At 36.4% G+C, this 20,347-nt stretch overlaps 2 protein-coding genes, 1 long non-coding RNA gene and 1 pseudogene across 3 annotated transcripts; 1 reads left to right on the forward strand and 3 right to left on the reverse strand.

Annotated features, from left to right (window-relative positions):
* Positions 1 to 23: 23 nt before the first annotated feature.
* On the reverse strand, positions 24 to 11,722 carry spata1 (spermatogenesis associated 1). Its single transcript, XM_059529048.1, has 12 exons — positions 11,624 to 11,722; positions 11,396 to 11,502; positions 10,660 to 10,777; positions 10,286 to 10,339; positions 9,889 to 10,198; positions 8,667 to 8,802; positions 8,474 to 8,528; positions 8,071 to 8,167; positions 7,853 to 7,978; positions 1,041 to 1,225; positions 779 to 877; positions 24 to 696 (listed from the first exon to the last, which is right to left on the reverse strand). Exons 1-12 carry the CDS (start codon positions 11,660 to 11,662, stop codon positions 625 to 627), a joined length of 1,398 nt encoding a protein of 465 aa, XP_059385031.1. The 5' UTR covers positions 11,663 to 11,722; the 3' UTR covers positions 24 to 624.
* LOC132119242 (uncharacterized) lies at positions 7,000 to 8,438 on the forward strand. The gene is made up of 2 exons (XR_009426136.1): positions 7,000 to 7,558; positions 8,096 to 8,438. It is a non-coding gene; the product is annotated as an uncharacterized LOC132119242 (long non-coding RNA).
* Positions 11,723 to 12,644: 922 nt separating the features above from the next.
* On the reverse strand, positions 12,645 to 16,633 carry rpf1 (ribosome production factor 1 homolog). Its single transcript, XM_059528720.1, has 9 exons — positions 16,326 to 16,633; positions 15,940 to 15,996; positions 14,962 to 15,042; positions 14,775 to 14,870; positions 14,528 to 14,681; positions 14,319 to 14,401; positions 13,621 to 13,802; positions 13,184 to 13,310; positions 12,645 to 13,060 (listed from the first exon to the last, which is right to left on the reverse strand). Exons 1-9 carry the CDS (start codon positions 16,569 to 16,571, stop codon positions 13,019 to 13,021), a joined length of 1,068 nt encoding a protein of 355 aa, XP_059384703.1. The 5' UTR covers positions 16,572 to 16,633; the 3' UTR covers positions 12,645 to 13,018.
* A 650-nt stretch (positions 16,634 to 17,283) lies between these two features.
* On the reverse strand, positions 17,284 to 19,818 carry LOC132118957 (deoxyribonuclease-2-beta-like; annotated as a pseudogene).
* Positions 19,819 to 20,347: the final 529 nt, after the last annotated feature.

Consider the following 20,347-nt stretch of genomic DNA (forward strand, 5'->3'; position numbering starts at 1 on the left):
CATAGATTCCTAATGAAAAGTAAAATATAAAGGTTTAACTAGAATAATCAAGTGTGAGAATAATAATACTCGAAACAACCAATTTGCATTAAAGTCTAAATTCGAGGTCATAATAAAATGGAACCAGATTAAAATGTATTTTTAATTAAATCACTTTTCACACCAAAAACACTGAATATGCATGAAGCTTTCAGCCACCGGATACCTTTGTTGGGCCAGTTGGGTGAACTTTGCAATTCCTTTAAATTTGTTCGTAAAAAAGGTTTCTAAAAAGGCTTACATTCACCTTCATAAAACCTGCAGAAACCCTAATAAGCTCAAGTAATATGGTTTTCATCAACAGCTCATTTCTCTGAGACATAATTTCTGAAAATAATGATTTTTGTTAAATGTTAAAAGTGAAGTAAACCATTTTTAGCCATTAATATACTCACGTAACCCATCTTAACATGCAATCAACTACAAGTCCACCATCCATGGGTTGCTTTCTAAAATATTTAAACACTGGTGCTTACAAACCCTTGCACCATTAGTTCATCAGCTGAATCACAACTTTTGTCCACAAAGAAATCTAATTTCTAAGAAACCTAATGCTGAGCACATAAACATGTATTCTGTGTTTCTTTATAACTGAGCTCTCTTTTGCATCAGTTCTGCTTTCAGGGCCTGTAGTTCTGTGGCAGCTTGCTTTCTCAACTAGACGAAAGAAAGAAAGAAAAAAACATCACAAGTGCTGAAACAATCCAGAGGAACTAACCAGTGCATGTCTGTTCAGTACCTTGATCTCTGTGGCCAGTTTAATTTTAGCATCATCCACATTTTTCCTCAGATTATCAATTTCACTGCTCTCTGTCATAATCTGGATTATTAACTCATTCTGTAAGTGGCAAAGCACAATGTTTTTGTTTTAATGTATCAAAATATTATATTTAGAAAGAAAGAAATTTACTTTCAGTTACTTCCCTGTTGACGAGATCTATAAATAGAGCATAAATATGTAATTATTTTACTGAAAAAAATAATAAAGAACCATAAACTACCTTTAACTTTGTTCTTGAATGTTTCTTTGCTAGCGTTTGTCGTTTTGCACCATCCCGGGCTTGGATTTGTTGTAGCATTTTACTGTAGAAGGTGTGAAGTTCAAGGCGAACACTCTTCAGTGTGTCCTCCAGAAGTGTTGTTGCCTTCTTAGTATCAAAATATTGCCTCTTCCATCGGTCACGTGCTTCAGAGGCAAACGAAAAAATAAAAATCTTTTTTTATACCATAGCCTAATACCCATTTCATAATCACAAAAATCTGACAGATTAAAGAGATCCTGAAATCCTGCAATAACCCAAACGAAGGGCTTAAAACATTAAAATTCAACAGTAAACTCTCCAACTCTAAGAATCAAAGTTTTAGTTGGAATGAGACAAAATGTTTGCTATGGATTGTATATCCATGCATGAATATTTTGATGTGCAATAATGCCACAAAATGGCAAAAAATAAAAAAATAAAAAAAATTATAATAATTTCTGCAAAAAAAATATAGCTAGTGATTATTCACAACATAATTTTCCTGACTCCCATAATGGGTATAGAAGAGTGAATCTTAATTGATTTGTCTGTTTTTAACTAATTAATTTTTACATTCCTTTTCCAGTAATGATTTACTAAATAATGATTTTTAATTAATTTAATCTTGAAAAAAGGTTTAGAGCTTGGTAAAATTATTAAGTCTTTATTAAGTACTTTATTACTTAACTTTATTAAGGCATAATTATTAAGAGTTGTCGCAAAAGCATTGCCATATGTACATTTATATTACATGTACCTTCTTTTAGAAAATAATATTAATTGCAATAATACTTAAAATGACTTAATATTGCAATTAAACACCTCCGCATCAGCTTTGTGGTTTCATCGATGGTACATACGTTTTTTTTATGCTTTTATGTTCATAATCATTAAATGCTATTAAAATACTGAGAACAAAAATTAACACGTTCATAATTTTATGTATTTATTATTTTTAGTATCTTGACACTCGCTCAAGCAGCGTTTTGAGCTCAGATAAGAGCGCCCTTAGCCAACCGTTAATTTTACATCAGCATGAATACACATTTAAACATTAATTATTATTAAATTACCACCAAATTATCATAATTTTAGTAAGTTAACAACGATGCCACCTCAGTAAATTAGTAAAATATTAAACTGAGTTATTGCCTACATATTTTAATATAAATAATGTATGAAAAAACGTTAAAACAGAAATAATAAAGATGTAAATTGCATCTTTGATTCTAACTCGCTGGCTCCCACTCTCGCTTCCAGCTCGACGGTACTCCGCATTGGATTGTAGGAAATGCTTCAGTGAGTGTACATCGGTTGTACACTCAAAATCAGAATGAATTGTGGGTAAAATGTAGTGGACGAATGTAGGGAATGACTCACCCAGAATTCGGACAGCACTACAAAATGACTGACACCCGATATAGTGCACTATATAGTGGATAGGGAGTGGTTTCGGACACAGCTCCTGTGTTTACTGTCACATTGTGAAGTCTTGCCAGTTGTTACTCTGCAATTATAAGCATTCTCCCTGGTTTTATTTCTCTTGGTTTTTGTATTTCTTGTTGGTCTCTTGAATTACCCTTCTTTGTGAGTTTCCTGCCTTGTTGCTCATTTGGATTGCTTGCCTGTGTATTGACCTGTTGCCTGTATTTTGGATTACGTTTCTGGATTATACCAATAAAACCTGCATTTGGATATCCAACATTACAAGTCTCGGAGCAGTATATAACAAAATACTTCACCATGTACAGATCCAGCAGCCGAGTGAAACCCAAACCCATTATGGGTGGACCAGTTACTGCAGCTACAACAAGGAGACCTGTCTAATATGTTTAGCAATATGTTTGTTAGTTCTGTGAGTAGTCATACCAAGTACTGGTGGCTACGGAGCTTGGTCCATCTTGGTCACCAGCATGTCCAGTGATAACAGTCGCTAATCCCATTCTTTCAGCACCTTCCTGTCCTGTGGTTCCCACACCAAAGCCTGTTCACAACATGGCCGCCACTCCAGAGTCTCATCGTGCGATGGCAGCCAATCTCCAATGTCTCATGCCATTGTTCCCAGCCATCATGAATGTTGCTCTTGAAGCTAGTAAGGCAGTTCCAGGCAACCAAGACCGATGTCCAGTTTGGCGGACCCACCGCTGATGTCGGTGGAAGTGGCAGGAATCCTCAAAATGCTCTCAAGCCCGACGATCTCAGAGTTTCTCCCACCTTCCGCTGCCCTTCCAGTAATGGCGGTCACCATCTTCTGTGTCTGGGCAATTCTGAGGTGGTGGCATCCAATCCAGATCCCACTCAAAGTCAAGTCACCTTTTTTGTATAGCGCTTTATACAATACTGGTTGTATCAAAGCAGCTTTACAGAGACAAACTGAAAAGCTGTTTGAAAAAAATCTAAAATATATCTGAATTACGGCCTATGCTCTCAATGTCAAATGCAGAAATATTAATCCATGCATTTATGACCTCAAGGTTAGATTATTGTAATGCGTTATTGGGTGGTTGTTCTGGACGCTTAGTAAACAAACTACAGCTAGTCCAAAATGCAGCAGCAAGAGTTCTTACTAGAACCAGGAAGTATGATCATATTAGCCCGGTCCTGTCAACACTGCACTGGCTCCCTATCAAGCATCGTATAGATTTTAAAATATTGCTTATTACCTATAAAGCCCTGAATGGTTTAGCACCTCAGTATTTGAATTAGCTCCTTTTACATTATAATCCTCTACATCCGCTACGTTCTCAAAACTCAGGCAATTTGATAATACCTAGAATATCAAAATCAACTGCGTGCGGCAGATCCTTTTCCTATTTGGCGCCTAAACTCTGGAATAACCTACCTAACATTGTTCGGGAGGCAGACACACTCTTGCAGTTTAAATCTAGATTAAAGACCCATCTCTTTAACCTGGCTTACACATAACATACTAATATGCTTTTAATATCCAAATCCGTTAAAGGATTTTTAGGCTACATTAATTAGGTAAACCGGAACCGGAAACACTTCCCATAACACCCTATGTACTTGCTACATCATTAGAAGAATGGCATCTACGCTAATATTTGTCTGTTTCTCTCTTATTCCGAGGTCACCGTAGCCACCAGATCCAGTCTGTATCCAGATCAGAGGGTCACTGCAGTCACCCGGATCCAGTACGTATCCAGACCAGATGGTGGATCAGCACCTAGAAAGGACCTCTACATCCCTGAAAGACAGCGGAGACCAGGACAACTAGAGCCCCAGATACAGATCCCCTGTAAAGACCTTGTCTCAGAGGACCACCAGGACAAGACCACAGGAAACAGATGATTCTTCTGCACAATCTGACTTTGCTGCAGCCTGGAATTGAACTACTGGTTTCGTCTGGTCAGAGGAGAACTGGCCCCCCAACTGAGCCTGGTTTCTCCCAAGGTTTTTTTCTCCATTCTGTCACCGATGGAGTTTCGGTTCCTTGCCGCTGTCGCCTCTGGCTTGCTTAGTTGGGGACACTTCATCTACAGCGATATCATTGACTTGATTGCAAATAAATGCACAGACACTATTTAACTGAACAGAGATGACATCACTGAATTCAAAGATGAACTGTCTTTAACTATCATTTTGCATTATTGACACACTGTTTTCCTAATGAATGTTGTTCAGTTGCTTTGACGCAATGTGTTTTGTTTAAAGCGCTATATAAATAAAGGTGACTTAACTTGACAAACAGGAAAATAGTTTGTCAATAATGCAAGAAGACAATAACGGAGTCATTTTTTACTTCTTGTTCAAGATCTTGTTCTGTCCAGGCTGGACTATTGCAATGCCCTCTTGGCAGGTCTTCCAGCCAATTCCAACAAACCATTACAATTCATTCAAAACGCGGCAGCAAGATTAATTTTTAATGAGCCAAAAAGAATACACGTCACACCTCTGTTTATCAATTTGCACTGGCTTCCAATAGCTGCTCGCATAAAATTCAAGGCATTGATGTTTGCCTACAAAACTACCACTGGCTCTGCACCCCTTTACCTAAATTTGTTACTTCAGACTTATGTGCCCTCTAGAAGCTTGCGTTCTGCAAGTGAACGTCGCTTGATTGTGCCATCCCAAAGAAGCACAGTCACTTTTACGGACTTTTAAATTAACAGTTCCCTCCTGGTGGAATGACCTCCCCAACTCAATCCGAGCAGCTGAGTCCTTAGCCATCTTCAAGAATCGGCTTAAAACACATCTCTTCCATCTTTATTTGACCCTCTAACTTTAACACTCACTATTCTAATTCTATTCTTTAAAAAGAATCTAACTACCTTTCTAATCTTTTTGTATTTCTATTTTTTGTAATCTATTTTCTTTTCATTTATTATGCAATTGTATGTGTGTGTGTGTGTGTGTGTGTGTGTATGTGTAAAGACCTCTAACACTAGCTTGCTCTATTTTTTTTTTATTATCATATCTGTTTTCTTTTTATTTATTATATTATTTAAAATCCCATGTTACGTGTACTGTGTTAACCTAACTGAGACTTGTTATAGCACTTATATCATTGCTCTTTTTGTTGTTTTTGATTACTTCCACTGTCCTCATCTGTAAGTCGCTTTGGATAAAAGCGACTGCTAAATGAATAAATGTAAATGTAATTTTTTTAGCTAAATTCAGTTCATTGATGATTCAGTGATGTCATCATCCAGTTCAGGTCTCTTCCAATAGTGTCAATAGTGCAATCAGTCAAGCATCCCCAACTAAGCAAGCCAAAGGCGACAGTGGCAAGGAAACAAAACTCCGTCGGTGACAGAAATGTAGAAAAGACCTTTGGAGAAACCAGGCTCAGTTGGGGAGGGGGCCAGTTCTCCGCTAGTCAGACAAAACCAGCATGGCATGGCTTAATTCCAGTCTGCAACACCTGTGCAGAGGACTCATTTGTTTCTGTGATCTGTTGCGAATGGTACAGTCCATGAATCTGCTCCAGAGCCCTCTCCAGTCCATGTGTCTGCTCCAGAGCCTGCTTCAGTCCATGAATCCACTCCAGAGCTAACTAAAGCCCCAGAGCTCAGTCCTGTGTTGACATCAGCCCGTAAGTGTCCTGTCTGCTCTGTCTCAACCACAGAGGTTGTTTATGAACTTTCTGCCAGCCCTGAGATAACACCTTAGTTCAACATGGAACACATTGTCATTCCGGTAATGGCCATGGAGGCAATATCTGAACCTTCAGTCTATCCTGTCATGGCCTTTGAGGCCATCACTATGCTCTCAGGCTTTCCAGAAACAGCCATGGAGGCTGTCTCTGAAATCTTAAACTGTCCTGACACAACTGTGAAAGTTGTTGCTGAACTCTCTGAATGTCCTGTTATGGCCACAGGGGCTGTTCCTAACCTCTCTATGCTCTCTATTGCAGTTCTGATTGCTCATCCTTCAGATCTACCGTGGTGAGTTCCAGTTCTGCCTGAGCCATCTCGGTGGTCCCCTGTGCCATCAGCACCTCTGAAGTGGTCCTCAGCTCCATCCTGGTGGCCATCTACTCCACTGTGGGGATCTTCGGTCCCCTCTGCTCTGCCATGGTGGTCTTTTGCTCCGCTCTGGTTGTCTTCAGTGCCGACCTGGCTTCCTGCTCTGCCGGCTCCGCCCTGGCTTCCTGCTCTGCCGGCTCCACCCTGGCTTCCTGCCACCTTGGTTTTCTGCTATGCCCTCATCTCTGTTTTTTTTCATCTTAATGGACCGGGCACAGCATCCCACCCCCTGATCTGCTCTGTCCTGACTTCTCTAACCATCAGATGTGCATATTTGGCTAGAATTGCCCTGAAATAGAGCATCTTCAGATGCAAAGCATCTCAGAAAGTTGAAAAAAGGCAGTGCACGCCACCACGTGAAATGAGTTTGCTCGCACTGAAAGCGAACTTCTACTCTCATAATGGATATAAAAGAGTGATTCTTAAACGATTTTTCTGTTTTTAACTAATTCATTTTTACATGACTTTTCCAGTCTTTCATGATTTACTAGATAAGGATTTTTTTTTTTTTCACCAGAGGGCACCATACCTTTGCCACTCAATCCTGGACTGCATTTCCCATAACCCATTGCCCGGAATCATCATGCCTGATTGTTTTCACCAGTTGCTCCTTACCTCTGCCTATATAAGCCTTGTGTTTAATGTCACATTGTGAAGACTTGCCAGTTGTTAATTTGCAATTCTGGTTTTATGTCTCTCGGTTTTTGGATTTCTTGTCTGTCCCTTGGACTACCCTTTTACCAGAGTTACCTGCCTTGTTGCAAACTGTTTAGGCTGATAGAAGACCTTTAATGTTGGGGGCAGTCGTGGCCTAATGTATAGAGAGCTGGACTTGTAACTCAAAGGTCATGGTTTTGATTCTTAGGTCCGGGAGGGATTGTACGTAGGTGGGGGGAGTGAATTTCCAGTGCTCTCTCCTCCTTTAAAACTATGACTGAGGTGAGACCTTGAGCAAGGCACCGAACCCCCAACTGCTTGCCGCAGCGATATGGCTTCCCACTGCTGCAGGTGAGTGTTCACAGTGTGTGTGCGTGTTTGTTCACTACTCACTGCTGTGGGTGTGCACATTGATGGTTTAAATGCAGAGCACAAATTCCTTTCCACATCCTTTCCTTTAATGGTTAGGTTTTACGGGTGGACCTTCATGCATAAATGCATGCATGCATGCATACATACATACATACTTATTATTATTGTTCTGTAATGAAATCAGGTCCAGGCGTAACCTCACTGAAATGCTATGGCAAAACCTGGAAGGCACATACTTTTTGTGTATATGTTTAATGGTAGAGGACTTTATACCTTGGTTCCTGCGATGTCTGTTAAGAGCTAAAAGCTCTCTGCCCTTTTTCAAAAGCTCTTGCCTTGTTTGTTCAAGCTCCTTCCTTTGCCCTTTGAGTAGCTTAATTTCCTCTATCAGTTCATTTTCTGAAAGCATGAAATGTTTAATATGAAATTCAAGAGCAAGAATAACAACCGCATTCGTTAGTACAGTAACTGCTAATTAGTAACCGCCTTACTAGTGGTTGTTTGTTGTGTATAAAGTTCAAGGGAATAGACAGACAGTGGAGAACTTCTCTCTGCTGGGAGTGGAGAGATTGGTCTACACATAAGAACCTGTGAAAACACATAAAAGCTTCTTACAACAATGTCCAGAACACTCTTCAGCCTCCAGCTGCAAGAGGAATTTTTCTTGGCCAATAAACCTCATGTTGTCTTTATGAGGATGGGCCATTTACAGGTACATTACTTCCTGTTTTGTCTGGAAAATCTTTACTAAACCTTCAGAAACATTCCACAGGAATGTGGGTCTAGGTAAAATGTTGAGACTACAACAACTGCATTCTGTACAAAACCAGAATGGCTTATTAAAGATCCATTGGATGTATCAGATATAATTTGAGACTAATAAGTTTCTCTTACCATATCATCTGTCTTTTCTTTGCTTGATTTCAGTGTCAGACAACTGTTAAATTTCCTAGATGTATAATATAGGTCATTGAATGCAATTAAATATTCCATTACAGATCTAATACAGATAAAAATGTATTACCAGTAAATAGTTAACAATTCTCAGTCTCTACACAAATATAAAAGCAAAAAAAAATCAGGTTACCTTGCCAGTCCATGAGAATCCTCAAATGACTCCGTCGCTCCAGAGTTTCTGTTTTTTCTTTTAAAACAATGTTTCTTTTTTGGAGCTGTATTCATTTCTACTTGAAAAAAGCCTCCCTGCTTAGCAAGATGTCTGTCTACATTGAAAAATAAAAAAACGCAAGATTTGTACATTACATATAATATTTTGTATGTTGCATTTGACATGAATGAACATTACAATAAGATTAACAGACTAACTGCACTGTATTTCATGGATATATATATATATATATATATATATATATATATATATATATATATATATATATATATATATATGCACACACAGACACATTTCATTTATTTTTAGATGTCTCACTTACTGATCACACCAGTTAATTCAGTTGAGAAAAGTTTTTTTTAAACTCCAGGGTAGATTTGCACCAGCTGTTCATATGTTCGTACTAGAGACTAAGTAACTACTAGTTAGTTTGTAACTTAACTTTTTAGTTGCACCACTTGTTCTTAAGGCAGAATGTAGCTAGTGTTCATGAGTTCTCTGTGAAGTAATGTGCAGTCATATGGCATTTACCTTCAATGTTCCAATGCAGCATGTAAATGTGTGAGCCAAAGTTGTGTTGAATTTTAATTATACTTGATTGTAACTTATTTTGCCTAAACATTAAATTGTAATATATTAAAATATTTTAATTAATCATGAATAACAATAGGTATTTTTATATGTAAATAACATTTAGTAATTGTAATTAACAGTAATAAGGATCTATAAATGTATATTGATACAAAGAAAAACATAATAAATTACATTGATTAATTATAATATTATTTAACATGCACAACATGTACCTATGCACACAGAGGTATCACTGTTTAGGACAGGTTGTTTTGAAGAGCCACTATACTATGCCACTCTTATAATGTAAACAAGTGTAAATGTAAAAGATGGAAGTTTACCAGATAAAATGAGCTTACTTGTGCAATTCAGCCAATCAGTTATTCTATTCTAACGGTTACTCCCATTTTAAAGATTCCATTAATATTTAATTTGTATGCAGAATTGTTTCAACTAAATTGAATGGTGCAACGCAAAAATCGTTAGCAGTACATAAGGTGTAATTTAGTGCCCCTTTACATGAAATCTAAGTTGTTTTGCACACAGCTGGTGCAGCTGGCCCCATGTAGTTGAGTGCATCTGTGCTTATGTCCTTAGCATTTCATACCGGATTGTTTGTGTACAGGCCCAATCTGATCTTGCGAACTGTGTGTTAGATGAGGAGTGTCAGTGGATCTTGTGTCTTCATCACTCTCGTCCTCCTCTGCATCCTGCATTAGGACAGACTGCTGAGGTCCTTTATTGATTGAGGGGAATATAATGGGCTCTTTTATGTTGCCAGGCACACACGTTGGTCTGGGCAAATCGTGACTGTGATTGTCAGTGTTGCTTATTAAAGTATCAGTGGTCAGAGAGCTAGAGCAAAGGCAACTGTCATTCTCTCCCATGGGTAAAATGTAGAGCTCAGGAAAAGGAGCCTAAAGGGGTCCAGAAAACAATAAATCACAAGCATAAATCACCAAATATAACTAAACTTAGATCTCCCTTATTTCACAAGCACTTACAAATGGTGGAGTGAAGCATTTTACTGTCAGTTCTCCCTCTTGTCTGAATTTAACCTGAGATCAAATGAAAAAAAGTGGTATTTATTTTAGCTTTACATTTTCCATGCTACTCAAGGGTAATTATGCATCACACATCTGTCTACATAATTGTCTCACATTTTCCAGTTGTAGATTGTCTTTACTGAAAATGAATCATTGTATTTATGTCCTGTGTCTAATCAAACTTTTAATCACCATACTCCTCATCGTCACACCATGTGCTTGATTTGATGTAATGCAAACAACAACAACAAAAAAAAACACCAGCCTTTGGCTGTACACTTACATTCATTTTAGGTAACCAACTTTATTATTTTGCAATGATAGCTACTCACCAGTGCCAAACTTCTGCCAACACATTTTAAGAAAACGTATCTATCTGCAATTCTGTCCAGTCCAAGAAATGTTCCAAGATCAGATCTGAGATCAGACAGACTCGCATCTGAATCAACTCTAAAAACAAAAAGCACTGAGATCAGACATGGTCACATATGAATAAAATGAGTAAGGCTATGGAGGTAGAATTATTATGATCTCTTTACATTTATTTGTGGATTATACTTTTCTGGAAATATGAAACCATTCTGTTTCATATTTATGGAACTATATCTTAGTAAAATTACACAAATGCTAGCAGTATTATTATTTTTTGTTGTTGCTTTCATAAACACCAAGTTAATTTAGGCCATTGTTATGTGAATTCTATTTAATTCATTATTTGACTTATGTAAAAAGTCAATATCATATCATTTCTGTTAATCTGATAAATAAAACCACACCGCCATACAGTCCAGATTCTAGACAAGAATCAACTATGATGATGGTAGATTTTAACCAATGTATCTACTCTCTTTTATAATCAAGAGCATTTTCATGGTAAGTTGTCACACATGGTTTATATTAATTTTTCTTAATTTTCTGGTTAAAACAGTGTTTTGGTAATTGTGTAGGTTTGTTTACGGTTTAATATATGGAGTTTATTTTATTTATTTATTTTTTTAATAATTAACTTTTTGAAGAATATCCACAAGTGTAAACCGTGACTCTCAGTAGACGAACTCCGCGACTGACCTGATAAATCCAGCGGAGATGAAAGTGTCCACAGCTTCAGCTGATACTTTATTCAACCTCCGATCAAACTGTTCATCAGGTACATAAAACACATGCAGCTCCACACGCTTCATTAAACATAAAACAAAAATAACAAATCAAAAGAAGACACGCAAGTAGAATTAGCTGTTGTAATTGCGTGGTTATTAATTAATTTAAACATTTAAAAATGTTATTTATTAAACATACCTCTGTAATTCCACTCCGCTTGCCAGTAAACCCGCTCATGGTCACATTAACCTTATGATGATTTCAGTGTGCGCGTGGGAGTGTGAAGCGCTAAGTAACGCTATCTTGAGTCATCAAACACAGTACCAGGGTGAACGGGACGCCCATAAAACCCCCCGAGCTTCAGTGAACAGGACATTGTGTGAACGCCACCATACATATATGAACGTGTAACCCTACTGTTTATACACCATCGTATATCCATCCATCCAAAAAAATAAAATAATAATAATTGCCTGAATAAATACTACTAGTAATAATATTATTGATATCAATTTAAACCATTCTATATCAAAAACCGTTTTATATTATACTGCACTTTTGACTGATTTACTTTTGTCCACTGTCAGTGTGCAGGATACAGTTACGCCAGTAGGAGGCGATGAGTGACTCCCATTATTTAGTTGGTGTGTTGTTTGATTGGTCTGATATCTAAACTAGCCAAAAAAAAAACTACATTTTTTTTTTTACCATTTACCGATGTATTTTTTTTTTTTTTTAAGATTAATATGTATAACACTTCTGGCCCACTTTATATGACATTACCTTAATTATCTGATATAATTGTTAATTCGCATCACACACTTTCCCAGAACATTTCTTAATTTAACATTTTTCTTAATTGCATTTTGTGCTGTTTGATCTAATCTTTTTAATGTTTATTGCATAGAGAAAGTTTGTTATTTTTGTAAATGCTTGATTTTAATATTTTAATTTAGATTATACAAAAAAAGTTTAATAAGCAATATAAATAGTTTACCCAATTTGAATGATTATTACACTTAGCATTTATCAGAGGAAATAAACTTCTGTGGCAAAAAAAAAAAAAAGAAAACAAAAAAAACCTTCCACAATGGTGCCATTTAAATGTACATTATTTTAAAACAAAGCAAAAAAAGTGAAAAACCTTTCATATCTTCACAAGGCTATGAAGAGTTGTGAAACAATTTCACAGTTAAACACACTAAACAAAAACAAAGACTGTTAGAAAACATTTTTATTAAAAGTTCAGAAATCTACAATGCATTTTGTGTATGTCTTCAGTATTGCAAAATCAAGATGGAACAAGACAGTCTTTTTGATCTGAAATATCACAAACACTCACAAATTAGCCTCTTCCTCCCATGTCTTCAATCAAATATGATGCATTTACTTGATTTATTTGTCGTGCTTTAAGACACATCAAGTCTCTTTGTGTCCAGCCTTGTTATAATATTCTTTTGAACAAATTCTTATGAAGAAAATATGATACAGTAAAGACAAAGCTTGCATTTCTACAACTCTTTCGTTCCTTAACAAAAGATTTTTAGATATTCATGAAAAGTCAACACTGTTTCCCTGTTTTCATTCTGTCCCTCAAAGATGGAATTTTCTTCTGCTGGAGTCCATCTCATGGCGCTGAAACATTTAAAGGAGCAGTTAATCATATGTGATGGATACAAAATATAAATTACTGACAAATGACAGCACATTTAAACAAGCAATGTTGCTCATAAGTGAGATTTTCGATTTGGAACGCACCTTGTGAACCCACTCGTATTCGCCAAACTTTGAGTCAAAGGTTCCTTTCTGTAAAGAGCGAAGTTTAAGAGTGAAGCGAGGTCCTAGTTCCTGTATGCCCACTTTCTTTTCATTCTTGAAGATGTACCTGTAAGATATACACAAGTTTATTCAGTCATGTAGAAGTGGAAGTTCCTAATCTGTATATAATTTTTATCCAGTTAAAATGTAACAATGGAACATATAAGGACTCTAAAAGCAGTGTCAGACTTTTGGACCTTAATTGATATTCTGACCATGTCTTTACTTTTATTACAATACTTACTAGAATCTACAGTGATTTGTAGATGAAAAGAAATTTGCTCACAAGGGGTATCTTAAATTTAGCTCACCAACAAATCTTGCATGTATCTAAGCTTTCATAATTACACAGCCCTTTCAAATGAGAGAATATTTACCTGTGAAACCTGAAAAAAATGAAGTCCCTCTGATTGTGAAATGTGGCGACCTGACGGCCCACAAACTGTGGATCATGAGGAAACAGAGCAGCAAACATCCGGCCGATGGAGTGACCCAGTCTAGTAGTGAAGTTATTAAGGATGACTTCTGGGACGTGTTCCGTTGGGTCCTTACCTCTTCTCTAGTGAGGAAAAACCGCAATTAGGTTTCCATCGTCCCAAAGCATTTATTTATTTATTTTTAACAGGTTTTGGTGAAATGCCTGAAATAAGTTCTTTGGTAAACACAAGCTCACAATATTTTCACTGCTATAATTATTATTAGCTTTTACACATCTTGAAAAAGGCAGTTGCTAATAAATGGCTAAATCGTATTAGAGGCTGTTGAAGGACTTTAAATATCATCATGCCGAAGCATATAGTGGTGGCGATGTTGATTTCCTAACTTCTGCCAACTGCATTGGGGCTTCAAAACTCATAAATGTTGTGTTTGTCATTTTTATGATAAACGGGGTGATGCTTACTTCTGGTTTGAACTACAGAAATGTATCATCCCTGCCGAACTCTATTAATATAATTAGTCAAAATTATTATGTTGTATCACACAACATGGGTCATCAGAATTTACTGCATGACTAATTTCATTAGATTACAATTCAGTAACATAAAATGAAACAAAAAAACAATAATTCACTAACCTTCATTTCCTTGCGAAGTCGAACACTACTGACTTTGAAGTGTGCAGTTGGGCCATCAGGAAGGTGACAGAGAACCAAACCATCTGTGATGCTTTAAGTGAAGGAAAATCCTTCATGTAGCATTCAGTGGCTGCTTCTCATGATCTCATACAACAGAATTTCACAGATCTAAAAATGTGGTTACATACTGAAGCCCGAGTAAAGGATACTTGGCACTTTTCTGTCCTCATTGATCACCATCAGATAAGTGAAACCTCTAGATATACACTGTGGAATGACTCTCTTCAATGCCAGACCTCTTCTGTAGTACACATGTGCATGTGGGATCATTGTGGCCAGCTGCTCACAAAACCTCACGGTCCTCTGAAAACAGGCAGACATGAACCAATAAAAAAAAGACACAAATATTCTAAAAAGCTCATTTATAATGAGAGCGAATTAGAAAACTGAACTCACTCCTCTGGGCCTGTCCGAAGTGGTGATGAGAACTTTGGGATTCGTGAGCCGATTGAAGTAAGCAGAGAACTCGTCGGTTCCTTCATCAAAAGCCACCTGGATTTCAAACATATTAGTTCCAGGTTAGGTTCAAAAGTGTAAATGAGGTCTGAAGCAGTCAGCAGTTGGAATAGGGTTCACACATCACCTCCTCATCCTCTGGGTTGACTGTAGTTTCATCATATACTCTCTGGTTTTCTATTGTCTTGGGAACTTCTTTTGGTGGAGCCTGTAAAAGAGAAAAATGTATGGAAACACCAATAAAGAAAACAAGGCAACCAAATTAAAACGGACTGACAAATTTCTAATAATGTCTAGCAACAAACTGTTTAATTTGCCACAAATGCATTTGAGATGGGCAATTATAATGATACACTGGTAGAAATGTGAGTATTGTTTTGATCAAAGTAATGCTTTTAACCCAAGCTGTGAACAAGTCCATAGTCTGAACTGAATGTGACAAGACAAAAAGAACATTTATAGCAAAAATATAATGCTCCATTTAATAAATCATTCAAAAACTCACAATTTACTTTTCAGATCAGTCTGATGAATACTGAATGAAACCTTTAGAGTGCTTACTGAAGCAACATCTGACTTTTTTTTTTTATCACTTACATTTTTTAGACCATATAGACAGACCATAATATTACAATACAAGGTTTCACTTTAATTGCCCATCCCTAACGGCAAAGAAATAGTTTTTGCAGAGAAATTGTGATATAGATTTACTTGATCACATACTGTAAAATGAATTCTATCATAATTTACTCCCCTTCATTATCACCCTGTATGAGTTTCTTTCTTCTGAATACAAAAGATATTTTGAAGAAAGTGAATAACCAAACAGTTGCTATTCCCTTATTGACTTCAGTAGTATGGAATAAAAAAAAAGTACTATGGAAATTAAAATGCAAGCACTGTTAATGCAAAGCATTATTTTTTTCCTTCAGTTAGTGTAGTTTTTTTTTTTTTTTTTGAATTTGTCTATTTTCCTTCTATACAAACCTGTTAATTTCTTCTGCCGAAGATGGGTGAACTATCCCTTTAATGTAGTTTACTGATTATCAAGTTTTATGAGAGCTAGTCTGATTACAGATGCTGTGAAACAGTCCACCAAACATACCTGATCTCCAAGAGCTTTTCTCTCTTTTTTCTTTTTCTTTTTCTGTTCCAATTTTTGCTGAAAAACACAAACGACAACTTTAACAATTTGGAAAATATATGTTACAGAGTTGCGCCTTTGATGATTAAGGCTGTGTCCCAACCCTTAGCGAGCCACTGTACATTCCTAAAAGGTGTTTTAAATCATTACTCTAAGTGAACCAATTCACTTACAAGTTCTTTTGTGGTCATCAAATGCTCGTTTGGCTATTTGATCATCATTGAAACGTCCTGTCTTGTGCTGCCCAGACTGATGTCTATCCTGGCATCTCGCTAGGTTTTGAAACACAGCCAAATTACGCGATCGTGACAGCTGCAATAAGTGTGTATGTGTTAGTGAGATGTCACCTTTCTTTTCTCCTCCTTGAGTTTGAGGAACATCGCATGTCTGCGCTGCTTGTTCTTGATCTCAGACACGCTGAATGTGGGAGGAAAACAAGCTCCCGACTCCGATTTATCTTCTGTCACTTCAATCTCCGCCTGTTCCATCTCCTGCTTCGGAGCTTTGTCGGCTTTTATCTTTTGCTTTAGTTTCTTCGTTTTCCCCTTTTTCTTGGAAACACTTTCTGAAGTTGTTAACTCGGTAGAATCCATTTTCCGCTTCTGTCTGAAGTCACGTGTGTGAGAAACTTCTTCCGGTTGAACTGGAAGTTCTTGTGAGTTAGTGTTGTTTAGCGTCCTCTAGCGGAGAGTCCAATAAATCAAAATATAAACAAACAAATAAATAATTAAATATAGCTCCGATACTATAGTGATAGTGATGAGAGCCCTTCTTCTTGGTGTCATAATCTATAATAATAAGTTATAAGAAGTGGATCTAGTAACATTTTAAGGTATTTAATGAATACCCACCCCCCCCCCCCCCCCCCCAGTAGATTTCAGAAGTAACTTAAAAGAAATCGCCAACAACACATTGAATGAAAATAATATATTGTAATACATACTCCAGTAAACTTCCTTCCTTCCCTTTTTTTTTACAGTGTAGACTAAGGAAGTCTAATGGTCATCAAAACTGGTTGGTTGGCAACATTATTCAAATTAGCCTACTGTCTTTTGTGCATTGCTAGTAGTTGCATTCTGTTTTTTTCTGTTAAGTTTATCAACTTATAATTGCATCTGGGTTCATGTTAAAACTGGTATAACCAGGGTTTTCAACCAGGGGTTAAACACCCCTGTCATATATTAATGTATGCTCCAAAGTCCGGAGCTAGTTCAGTGTACCGAATCTATTTTTTCAGCAGTGTTTATACCCAGCCATGGCCTGATGGAGAGCTTTATAAATGACCAGCCTGGCCACTGTCTCTGTTCAAGTCCCCAGACATGTCCATTGGTCTTTGGATGCGTATGAATGCACTTAGAATGATCCTCATAGCTTTTGAACATCTGAGGTCCAGGGAGACAAACTCTGTCAACGTTCATCACATGCCGGGTAATTGATCAGTTAGAGGGGAGCCGATGTGCCTGGTGCAGCCATGATTCCACTCCCCAATGCTTGAGCCACCCAACCAGTGTAAATATCGGTAGAGAACATTCAGTATGGAAATAGACTCTGTATTTTGTTAAAGGAATAGTTTACCTGAAACGGTTTAACCAAAAATCCTGTCATTATTTAATCACTTTTAACATTTGTGGAACACAAAAAGCACACAATTTTGAAGTCTTTCTCTTATGTATTGCAATTACAATGAATAAGGACTGAAAAGGATGCCATAATTGTATTCTATAAGCAGTCCATACTACTTTGCTACTTTCCAAGACTTTTGAAGCAGACACTACTTTGGAAAAGAAACATATCAATAAAATGATTAAGATTTAAACTGATGCTTGTTTGTGAGTGAGAGAGAGAGAGAGACAAAGAGATATGAAAAAAAAAACTCTTAGTCCTTATGCATTGCTTTTGCATGGAAAAAACATGCACAGTGATTTCTAGGTTTGCGTTTCACACAAGGGAAATCAAAAGTGATTATTCATTTGGGGGCGTCACGCTACGCTGTATGTTAAAACACACAATGATGATGGAGAACGTTTCTAAAGTCTTTAATCCAACACACAGAATATCCAACAAACAGGATCGCAAAACACAACATTATTATAGACAAGACAGTGAAACTAGAACTGAAAATACAGGAACTCAAATAGACAGACAAAACAAGGATAATTAACTGAACAGAATGATACAATCAACACAAAGACAAACACGTAAAAAGGAAAACCATGTGCATGTGGTTGTGATGGGGTGATAGTTATTAAATTATGACAGAATGATTTGTCATTAATTACAAGACCACCAATTATAGATTACTAGCTTTTAGAAAATTGTATTCAATTTTTGAAAGTTTAGTTTTAGTTAAGTTAGATAAAATGTAGTTTTGCTGGATATGTCAATGTCTATTAGACCTCAAAATTTCATTCCTTTGTAACATGCTCGGTAAGGAATACTGTAAATATGTTTACTGAGGTAAGCTTTACAGTATTTATATTTAACAGCTTTTTTTTACATTCAAAAATCTTGCAATGTGCAAATATTTATGTTAAATTAATCCGTATACCATGACGTGAATAGTGAGGTATAATTAAATAATATATTACGTAATGTTGTAATAATATACTGTGTGTGTGTGTGTTTTTTTTAAAGGATAGTTCAGATTATACAATAGCCATTCAAAGATATGTTAAATACATAAATCTCTAGAAAACATGTAGGGGTTGACATGGAGTCTTGCATGGTTGCATGCTAGTTACATAATCAATGTAAATAGTTGCTTAAGCATGGTGTTGTACTTTGGCATAATGCAATGTCAGTAAACTGCCATGTAGGACCAGCAGTCTAAATATAAAGAGTTTTTAAACTTGAGGGCTCTCACCATCCACACAGTTGTGTGATTTGGCAAAACTGAAAAAAGGTTGTCCACGAACTGTTTCAGCTTCTGCAGGCTCCTTCTGTTTTTAATGGCCGATGTCTTACCATCACAAATTTGTGCCATGACTGCAACACCTGGACGAAATGCCATAGGGACAGATCAGTTATACATGCGTGGATTAAGATATGCTATTTACCTGCCATGCTGTTAAAAGAGAGGTATACTATTTCAGGCAGTGAGCAATAAATCTTAAATCAGACATACCCTATACAATAAGTATTTCATGTGCTCACATATTTGGGGGAACTGTGTATAGCTGTATGTAATACAGTGCAGCATCTGGCTATAGTGTTTTCCTGTAGATGGGAAATTGAAATTTCTCTATGGAAATGAGGGAAAATGCAGAACACTGTGTGTGAGCCAAAATCCCTGAGACAGGTCAAACATCAACACTCCTGCAGAAATCATACACGACAATAGAGTTACTCATGAATCCACATGCAGTTAGATACATATTTGCCAGTTTCATCTTGCTCTACACATCAAAACCAGTGTTCAAGCAAGTTTAGAGTAAGAATACACTCACTCAGTCGAAACAACATTAAACAACATTAACATTTCAGTCTGTGATTCAAAGTGACTAAAACATCTGAATTTCCCTGTTTAAATGAAATATATATATATATATATATATATATATATATATATATATATATATATATATATATATATATATAGAGCGAGAGAGAGAGAGAGAGAGATGCTTTCTCTTGTATTTCATATCTTGTAATGTCTGTAAGAAAGAGGATGTTTGTCTTATGACCGACATCAAGCAGCTGTAGTCTACAGTGACAGAGAAGCCGTCTGAATATAGCAGGGACTGGGGAGAGTGGGGAAATGAAAATCTGGTATCTTGTTTAGAAACCCTAAAATCTGTAAATAAAGTATGACTGATGTTTTTACAGCCTACTGTACCCCATTACCAGGGTGAGTTTTAAACAGTAGATGGGCAGGGCTGTAACACCATATTATAGTTTATTATTTTGTGCATTAATAAAATTATATACAGTAAGTTTATTATTTATAAATAAACTCTGTAAAGTCTAACATGTGAAATAATAGTCTTAAATATTTTTCATAAATATTTAACAAACTAATATATTTAATCTATATTAAATGTAATAAAAAATCTAATATAAAATCTTTATAATTTGCTTCTGGCACAGAAATATTAGTTTTCACTCTATATCTCCAAATAATGTCTAATATTATATTTTAATATAAACACAACATATTCAGGCTCTCTTGGTTTATATATGATACTCTTTGCTCGGGCAACGTATCCAATCATGATAGTTTTCCTAAACATGTAGAAATCAAGCTTGTGGAAAGATTATAAACAAAATTAAACCAGTAATATAATCTGCTGATCTAGATTGTACTTGTTTGTAATTGAATGTTAATTAACACCTCATAGAAATCTGTTAATTTGAAGAACAACCAACCCCT

Source organism: Carassius carassius, chromosome 38 (genome assembly GCF_963082965.1).
Source record: "Carassius carassius chromosome 38, fCarCar2.1, whole genome shotgun sequence".
NCBI lineage: Eukaryota > Metazoa > Chordata > Actinopteri > Cypriniformes > Cyprinidae > Carassius > Carassius carassius.

What these genes read in the sequence shown, in the direction of transcription:
- spata1 (XM_059529048.1), bottom strand. Translation starts at nt 11,662, where the DNA reads ATGAGCGGGTTTACTGGCAAGCGGAGTGGAATTACAGAG. An exon ending in AATGCTTCACTCCACCATTT is followed by an intron (nt 10,199 to 10,285) that starts GTAAGTGCTTGT and finishes GGACCCCTTTAG; the next exon opens with GCTCCTTTTCCTGAGCTCTA. An exon ending in ATTCAAGAACAAAGTTAAAG is followed by an intron (nt 878 to 1,040) that starts GTAGTTTATGGT and finishes TGCCACTTACAG; the next exon opens with AATGAGTTAATAATCCAGAT.
- rpf1 (XM_059528720.1), bottom strand. Translation starts at nt 16,571, where the DNA reads ATGGATTCTACCGAGTTAACAACTTCAGAAAGTGTTTCCAAGAAAAAG. An exon ending in CTTCGGACAGGCCCAGAGGA is followed by an intron (nt 14,682 to 14,774) that starts GTGAGTTCAGTT and finishes GCCTGTTTTCAG; the next exon opens with AGGACCGTGAGGTTTTGTGA. An exon ending in AATACGAGTGGGTTCACAAG is followed by an intron (nt 13,061 to 13,183) that starts GTGCGTTCCAAA and finishes TAAATGTTTCAG; the next exon opens with CGCCATGAGATGGACTCCAG.